This window comes from Ceratina calcarata, unplaced genomic scaffold, assembly GCF_001652005.2.
Source record: "Ceratina calcarata isolate Rehan_Ccalc_2016 unplaced genomic scaffold, ASM165200v1 scaffold379.2, whole genome shotgun sequence".
In the NCBI taxonomy this organism is placed as follows: domain Eukaryota; kingdom Metazoa; phylum Arthropoda; class Insecta; order Hymenoptera; family Apidae; genus Ceratina; species Ceratina calcarata.
In genome coordinates, this window is record NW_017161115.1 from 939,213 (window position 1) to 947,634 (window position 8,422).

Sequence of the window (8,422 nt, forward strand, 5' to 3'; positions counted from 1 at the left end):
AATAGCCAATACATCCTTAAAGGAACGATGCAATTACCATTAATTTTATTTAGATTAATTCTAATTCTAATATTTATATACCTGGATTCTCAGCGACTAATATCCAGGTGCAATTCAACTCGTTGCTTTCAAATGGCTCGCTTAAGGTGTAAGACATGGATGGAGTGAGGTATCCTGGCTCGTCATCCTTGATTGTTATACGAGCACCGCACGCCTTCGCGTATTTCGCCTTGAACCCTTTCGCTGACAATATACCGTCCGTCCTCATAACTATCAACATTTCGTTAGCAGTTGACAAATAAGGGGGTGGTATAGCAGTTCGACAATGTCTGCCCATCAACGGAGAGTTCTTCGTCGGGCCATCATATACCTATAAGAGAATTATTAAACGAAACTTCATCAGTTATAGTAAACGTTAACAACATCGTTCCTATTTTTTTAATCATTTGAATTGATATTGAATGAATATTGTTTGTTTGAAAGTATGTTTATAATTAAAATATGTTGAATATTATTGAAATATAGAAGATCGGTTTTATATAATTAATGAAGATACCTCGACGTAATCATCAGTGCAATTGATTGTCTCTTCGAGATCAAAGTCCAAGAAAGTGAAGTTGACAACGTGGTGCCTGTCCACTTGCAACAGCCATTCGCAGTTCTCCTTTTTAGGATAATTTTGCGGATAATTAGTGGAGAATATAATCCCAGTGTCGGCGGTGTACAGACCGCCACACTTGATCGGCACAGTCTTATAGCTGACGTTAAAACCACGGGACGCGTATGATATATCCGAGTGGAATCGCAGGAACATCTTGTTCCCGAAGCTGGTGTAGATCACGGGCTTCTTCGAGTAGCAAATTTCGACGAGCAACGGCGCATTGTCGTTCTCGCCGCTGTAGATCTGCAGCTTGTCGAAGTAGCAACTCGCCTGTTTCTCGGTATTTATCTAAAACACATAGTCGTCGAATGTAACGATGATATTTGCTGTTATCATGAATTTATTAAAATAATTATTAATTTATTTGTCACCATTTTTAATAAAAATTAGGACTCATGTGAAAATATGTCACCTTTCTTCATTCCCTTATGTATCGAAAGTTGATCTTTACATTATTCAATAATAGATTGTGGCAGCTCATTTCCTATTTTTGTTTCTATTTATTATACTAACGTCATGAATGGTGAGTTCAATGCTGTGCGTGTGATCCACTTCGATCAGCCATTCGCAGTTGACGTTATACGGGTAGGATGACGGATACCCCGGCGACGTGAACTCGCCGAAGGGCCTCGTGAGGTGGCCGCCGCATCCGTCGACCACCCACTCCAGCCGGAAGCCTCCGTACGCAATCATCGAATCGGTAACGAGGTTGACGAACACTTCATGCATCGACGAGTGTATCTTCTCTGGTAGAGTCTCAGAACCGCAGAGCCTAACAAGATGATTCGTCATCTCGTCATTCTCGCCCTCTCCTATGTCCACGTAATCGTAATTGCAACCGGTCTCCCAATCGAAGCCCTCCAGCTCGAAATGGGAAAACGTCAAATTGATCTTGTTGCCTATTGGCGCTACAATTTTCCAGCTGCAGTTTAAATTATGGTCGTATTTCTCCGGGAAGTTCGGAGACTCTATTACGCCGTGGAAACCTTGTACAGTGTTCCGACACACTACAGAGTGAAAATAAATAATTAAATTCAGGTGGAAAGTGAGGGACTGATAGAATAATCGTAAATATTTCGCAAAACAGAACTGCGAGATCAGGTGAAGGGAAGGAAACTTAAATACCGAAGAAGGCGACTGACCTGTCTCATACTTGAGATGGAAACCGCGACCGGAACTTGTATAGTCGCTACGGAACCGAATGTTCATTATATTGGACGTCGTCTCGATGATGTTGGGATAAGGGTTGCCACAATATCTCTGGCTGTTGCGTCGATTGAATCCTTCCGATATCTCGATATAGTCGGCTCTACACCTGACGTGTTCTTCCAGTTGTAAGTCGACTATCGTCAGTCGTAACCAACTGCCTTCAGCTACCATGATCCTCCATTGACACTCAGCCAGCTGCGAGTACTCCTTCGGATAATTCGGCGATATGATGTCACCATTAGCAGCGTGCAAATCTCCACCGCAGCCTAAAATATTAAATCTCAATTACGTTCAGACTTCGATCGAACAAAATATTTCTATTATTACCGATCGTTGTACTGTCCCACTCTATGTAGAATCCAGGGAACGATCTCGACTGGTCGGACACGAATTTCAGATATAATTTATTAGTCTGGGATATAATTTCGGTTGGAATGTTGGTCCCACAATATTTGCCAATCAACGGTGAATTGTCGTAACCACCGTTCCTGAAAGGAAATTATGAATATTAATTTCGTCATTATTTCCCTATATACGTATACAATAATTCGTATGATCGATAGAGTTGCTCGCACCTGATTTCCAAATAATCGAACAAGCAATTGGTTTGCCCCTCCAGCTCAAAATGCGTTATGTTCAGAATGATTCTTTGCCTGTTCGGCGCTTCGATGATCCATGTGCACTCCTTTCTGTTCGGGTATGCGCGAGGGTATTCCGGTGACCGGATGACGCCAACCGATTTCAAGAAATGACCACCGCAGACCTTCCTTGCGTCAATGAAAATGTATGTTGCCACGAAGCCGTTACGATTTATCGACGAGTCCGAATGGAAGACTATCGTCAATGTGTTCCCTTCTGTTATCAATACCGGTGGCTTGGTCGACCCGCAGAAACTGTAGTATTTTATATTATTTAATTTTACACCATTTAATCAATTCTTTTCTACTTCGTATAATAATTGACTGTCTATTATAATAACATATATAAACAAACGATGTATATGTATATTAATTAAGGAAACGTACGTTCCAAGCAATTCCTTGCCAGACGACAGATAATTCTCGTAAGCGCTGACGTAGTCAAATCGACAACGAATGTTATGCTCCAAATCGAAGTTCAGCCAAGTAAGCTGCACCACATTACCCGGGGGTGCAACTATAGTCCAGATGCATTCCTCGTCGTTCGTATACACACCATCTTTAGAAGGTGACTGTATCATCCCATTCGATTCCGTGTACAATCCTCCGCATCCTTAAAAACACATCCACCACCAACCACTTCGTGAATCTCATAAAAGTTATACTTCCACTGAATTAAGTACAAAAATATAATTATAGGTGAAGTAAAAAGTTCTGAGCCTTTTTTGTCTTTATTTCGACGATGAAATTGACTTCTTGAGACCAGCCTTATGCAAATGGTTCCAAACGGTTTTCTGGCTAATCTTCAGTTCCTGGGCAATAAAATAAGTGCTCGCATGCCGGTCTGACTCGACGATTTCCATGATTTTATCAACGTTTTCGACGATTGGCCTACCAGAGCGTGTCTCATCTTCGACGTCCATATTACCAGAACAGAAACGTTGGAACCACCGCTTTGCTATTGCATTCGATACTGTATTGGATTCATAAACAGCACAAATTTTTTTGGCCGCCTGCATCGCTTTTTCCCCTTGGTCGTAGTGGTACTGAATAATGTATCGAATTTTCTCGTTTTTTCCTCCACTTTGGAACGCACTAACACACAACTGGATTCACTCATCAAAAAATTGTCACAAGACTTTTTTTAAGGCGTTATGTCGCCTTTAATTTGCCGTATAGAATGAGAAGATACAACGTATACATCGTAAGATATGGCTCACTAAAGCCATGTAACGAAAAAGGCTCAGAACTTTTTACTTCACCTAATATATTATAATTATTCTTCTGTTTATTGAGAAATCGGATTTAATTCTACTTACTGTTCTTGAAAGTGGTGTAATTTGCTATGAAGCCGCGATCCTGCGGGCTCGCCATGTTCACGTATTTCAGCATCATCGAATTGTGCGTCGAGTAGAAAGTCACGTCGTCTTTGGACGTAACGGCGTCGGTACCGCAGAGGTTCGCTAAACGAGTGTTGTTCTCGGTGAGACCATCGTACACCCGGAAGTAATTTATGTCACAGTCGGACTTCAAAGGATGTCTGCGGATGTCCAGGCTTAAGATGTTTAGTACAATTCTTCTATCCGATGGCTGCGTGATATCGTAGATACACCTGAGCATTCGATCGGACGGTGGGTTCGTCGGCGATTGAATGATTCCTGACTCCTGTGTGAATGTACCGCCGCAGATGACGTTGTACGAAAGGGCGAAGGTACCCTTCATCCCCAGAAGAGTCGATTTGAATAAAACTAGTACCACGTTGGAGTTCGTTCTGACCGTAAGTGGAATCATCTTGCCGCAATATCGTCCGATCAACGGTGATTCAATGGATTCACCGTCGTAAACCTGACGATTAAACCAAATATTTATTAACATTATATTGATATGATTATAAACGACGAGAAATGAAAATACCTCAACATATTCATGTGAACAATCGGTTTCAGCGAGATCGAATTGGGTCCAACTGATTTCCACCCGTTCACCGACAGACATTTGTATTTTCCACTCGCACTCCAACTCCTCAACACTGTTCATATTACTGGGATTGTTGATAACACCTGACGGCAAGGTGTACACGTCGTTGCAACCCGGCAAGCCTAAGGAAATAATTTCAAATTTAGTCTCAGGGCTAGATAATTCGCAATTGAATTAGATTGTTGAAATTAGGGCCACCTTCGATTGCAGAATAGTGAATCTGGAAGCCAGCATCTTGGCCAGCGTTGTCAGAATGGAAATAAATGACAGCCTTAGAGGACGGTACCACGAGAGGCGGTGGATGCGTGTGATTGCAATAACGGCCTAAATTTTCACCATGAATAGTACTGATCTATATGAATCACAGTGCAATTAGAATCCATATTAAATTCCAATTTCATTACTGACGACAGTTTCATCGAGCGTACCGCGAGATAATCAGCGTTACACGTCGGATGTTCCTCGAGCATCAGTTGTCCAAAATGTATCTGTATCCTCTTGGACGGTTTGACGGTGATCGTCCAATAGCAATCTCTGTTCGGCGGATACCTGCCCGGTGATCCCGGCGAGCTGATCGTACCGTAATCATTCGTCAACCTGCCGCCGCAGACCGGCTCGATGCTGTTCCAATGAAACGCGAACCCATCGTGAGATATGCTGCTGTCCGAATGGAACCAGAAGTACAGAGAATTGTGCGAGGACACGATAGTCCCGTTCCCATGGAGGACCTTATCACCGCAAAATCGGCCGATCATCTGACTCCCGGCGTTCCTACCGTCGTGTATCTGAAACGATTGACATGTGAAACGCACGTCGAAAAAGTGACAAAATTTTTATTTGCAATTTTATCGAAGCATTTTAGAGGCTGACACTTGTATTGATATTTATAAAACAAATAAAATATCGCATCTTGAATGGAATTTGACAAATTGTATGCGTTCACTGCAATTGCCAACAGTTTGCTTTACCTGAAGAAAATCGTACTTGCAGTCGGGCGACAGTTCGAGATTAAAACGCGTGAAGGTGACGTTCAACACGAGCGAGCTGTTGGTGACCAGGACCCAGGCGCAGCTCAGCCCGTGCTGATAAACGTTGCCGCCGATCGGGAACTCGAGATGCCCCACGGGATTTCGGGACACGCCGCCGCAGGTCTGCCGCGGCTTCTCGCATCTGGCCCCGGTGTACGTCGATGGACAATCGCAGGCTATCGCGCCGTTCGATATCACGCAGACACCGTTGTTCTTGCATGGATTCGGTGAACACATATCTATCGAAGCGTTACACGTTGCTCCTAAAACGCGATACGATATATTATGAAAAAAATTGTAATTAATTAAATAGTATGGATTATTTAACTAGTTTTTGCCAATTGTTTTTTATATTCATTCATTCCTTACCAGTGTATCCAGGATTGCAGACACAATTGTACGAATGTAGACCAAGCCCGACGCACCTGCCATACACGCAGGGATTACTTGCGCAAGCTAAATTAGTGGGCGATGCTTGACAACCGTTCGGGCCCATTCCATCGCCTATCATGCCGTCTGGGCAACGACAGATCACATAGGCGCTCGTCAAAGCTGCACTGTCGATGCACCTAGCTAACGGATGACATCCACCGTTGTTAATCGCGCATCCACCAACGTAAGTGCAAGTCACACCGTTCCCTTGATATCCCGTGGGACAAGGACCGCACATTCTCGAACCCTGACGACGATTACTATCAATATCTGAAACTCGTTGGATTCCGAATTTTCTAAATTACCATTGTATTAATGCATTGCACTCTGGGCGTCGTGCTGCATCCGCCGTTGTCCTGCAGACACTCGTCGATGTCCGTGCAGTAATAACCGTTCCCTGTGTAACCCTGTGGACAGGAATCGCAGAAAAATGTCCCGGGAGCGTTTCGACATTCGACCCATGGGTTCACGGAACAGGGCCGGTGGTTCCCGGTGCACTCGTTCACGTCCTTGATGCAAGCTGGATTGGTACCTTCGGATTGCCACCCCTCAAGAATTTAATTATCAAAATTAATATAGAAGTCACGAGGAAATAGTGACCTAGTAAGCAAATGTAATTAGAAAAATAGTAAATGTCTCCAATTTTTATTTACGTTACAATTTCTACTCTATTCCCTTTTTTTTTTTCTATTTTATATGCAATTTTAAGCCAGGGGGAATTGTAAAGTAAACAGAAATTCGGCCATTTACTATATTGATGGCCTGTTTCCGGAGCCGATGTATACAATAAATTGAATTTTGATCATACTTGGTCGCAAATACAGATATAGCCGAGTGGTGAGCCTGGTTTGGCAACGCAGACTCCATGACCGCATAACTCAATAGAATTTTGTGTATTGCATATCGAATCCTTCTTCGTGCAATGGAGGCCGAACCACCCCGGTGCACAGTCGCATCTAAAGTTTAAAAATTTATATATAAAGAAATACTTTTATATTTTCAATTATCGTAGGATTTATTTTAAGATTAAGAACCTGTAAGATCCTGGAAGATTATGGCAAGTGGCTCCATTCTGGCATCCGAGATCCGTTCCCAATAATCGAACGCACTCGTTCACATCCACCATACAATTAGGCCCCTAATCATTACGAACAATATTAAACATGCAAATTTGGCGAGTTTAATATTTTATAATTTACCTCCCAGTTGGATGGGCAGTTGCATTGATATCCATCGTACAAGTCTTGACACGCGCCACCGTTTAAACAAGGATTACTAGTACACTCGTTTACTTTCAGTTTCGTCTCAATCGACTTCACTTTATCTTCCACTTTTCGCAGCCGTTGAAGAATCAAACGAATCTTCACGTTAATTCCCTTGGCAGTCTGCAAGCATTAGTCGTATTTTTTAGCTACCCTAAGAAGAGAAATTATAGTTTTAATTTTGATTTACCTCGTTTTTGTACAACGGTTGCAAGGTGCTGTTCCCTTCTATGAATCTCATCATCGCTATTTTCCTTTCCAAGCCGTCTGGCCCTTCGACGATTTGTGACAACCGTTGCAAATTCGATTCGACCTCTGTCATGTATCCGGTTCTCCATCTCTCAATCCGGCGCGTCGCTAGGACCGCCTGGAAAAAAAATTCAATTACCTCGTCAAACGGGAAATAGCGTGTGATCGTCTCGGAGGAAATTCTCAGTACCGCTTGGGTGACTTTGAGCAAATTATAATCGTTCACGTTCAAGAAGCCGGACCCGTGGACCTTCAGAGTGATGTTCTTGTCTTTCGCCGCGGAAATGAACAGACTTCCGTCCCGAGATTCCAGCACGGGCCTGCAAACGCGTTTAAAGGTACGTTCATGCAAAGCTTCTCGTTTTTCTTTCTTAACACAGATCGGATTTAACGGAAATTGCGTTCTCCAGACCTTTCGTCCATCCATGCCGCGCTGAGTCCCAGCCAAGTCAATAGCAACCATTGAGATCCCGTAGCCATATCGAAGCCACAGTGTGGTTCTTGAAATTTATTATGGCATCGCCTGCCGGATGCTGAACTCTGATCTCGCTCGTCGAGAAGTTCGTTTTGAACTGCATTGGGTGATTGGAAACGAGGCAGACTCTCTTCCAAAGTGGGCGTTTTTAGGGGGAATTATCGGAGATACACCCAATATCGATTACACGTTCAACGCTTTTATACGTTTTATTTAATTAACATTTGTTGATAACTAAAGAGAAATTAACAAGGATTCAGTGTTTGAAGGATTCAATTCGAAGGGGAAATGATTTAATAGTGTTATAGTATACAATTCTTTATTAAATAGATATAAAAATGGAAGGTACAATGATACAATAAAATTAAGATTACAATTAAAATTTTATTCAGGAATTTATTGATTTACAGTTTTACATTTCGATTTCAACTAAATCCTAATATAAATCAGAAATTACTCTATACTAGCTTTAATTTCATACCAAAATATAC

The 8,422-nt window shown here is 42.4% G+C and overlaps 1 protein-coding gene across 1 annotated transcript in view; it reads right to left on the reverse strand.

Annotated features, from left to right (window-relative positions):
* The window catches only part of Cubn (Cubilin), a 19,525-nt gene extending 11,589 nt beyond the window's left edge, over positions 1 to 7,936 (reverse strand). Inside the window, exons 1-20 of the mRNA XM_018026207.1 lie at positions 7,869 to 7,936; positions 7,647 to 7,776; positions 7,398 to 7,574; positions 7,145 to 7,330; positions 6,980 to 7,083; positions 6,754 to 6,901; positions 6,251 to 6,493; positions 5,883 to 6,192; positions 5,454 to 5,776; positions 4,914 to 5,270; positions 4,684 to 4,837; positions 4,423 to 4,607; positions 3,828 to 4,353; positions 2,896 to 3,121; positions 2,446 to 2,763; positions 2,198 to 2,358; positions 1,804 to 2,136; positions 1,175 to 1,668; positions 557 to 949; positions 82 to 370 (exon numbers count right to left, since the gene is read on the reverse strand). Coding sequence (XP_017881696.1) covers positions 82 to 370; positions 557 to 949; positions 1,175 to 1,668; positions 1,804 to 2,136; positions 2,198 to 2,358; positions 2,446 to 2,763; positions 2,896 to 3,121; positions 3,828 to 4,353; positions 4,423 to 4,607; positions 4,684 to 4,837; positions 4,914 to 5,270; positions 5,454 to 5,776; positions 5,883 to 6,192; positions 6,251 to 6,493; positions 6,754 to 6,901; positions 6,980 to 7,083; positions 7,145 to 7,330; positions 7,398 to 7,574; positions 7,647 to 7,776; positions 7,869 to 7,936 — 5,125 coding nt within the window. The remainder of the gene's footprint in view (positions 1 to 81; positions 371 to 556; positions 950 to 1,174; positions 1,669 to 1,803; positions 2,137 to 2,197; positions 2,359 to 2,445; positions 2,764 to 2,895; positions 3,122 to 3,827; positions 4,354 to 4,422; positions 4,608 to 4,683; positions 4,838 to 4,913; positions 5,271 to 5,453; positions 5,777 to 5,882; positions 6,193 to 6,250; positions 6,494 to 6,753; positions 6,902 to 6,979; positions 7,084 to 7,144; positions 7,331 to 7,397; positions 7,575 to 7,646; positions 7,777 to 7,868) is intronic.
* Between the last annotated feature and the right edge of the window lie 486 nt (positions 7,937 to 8,422).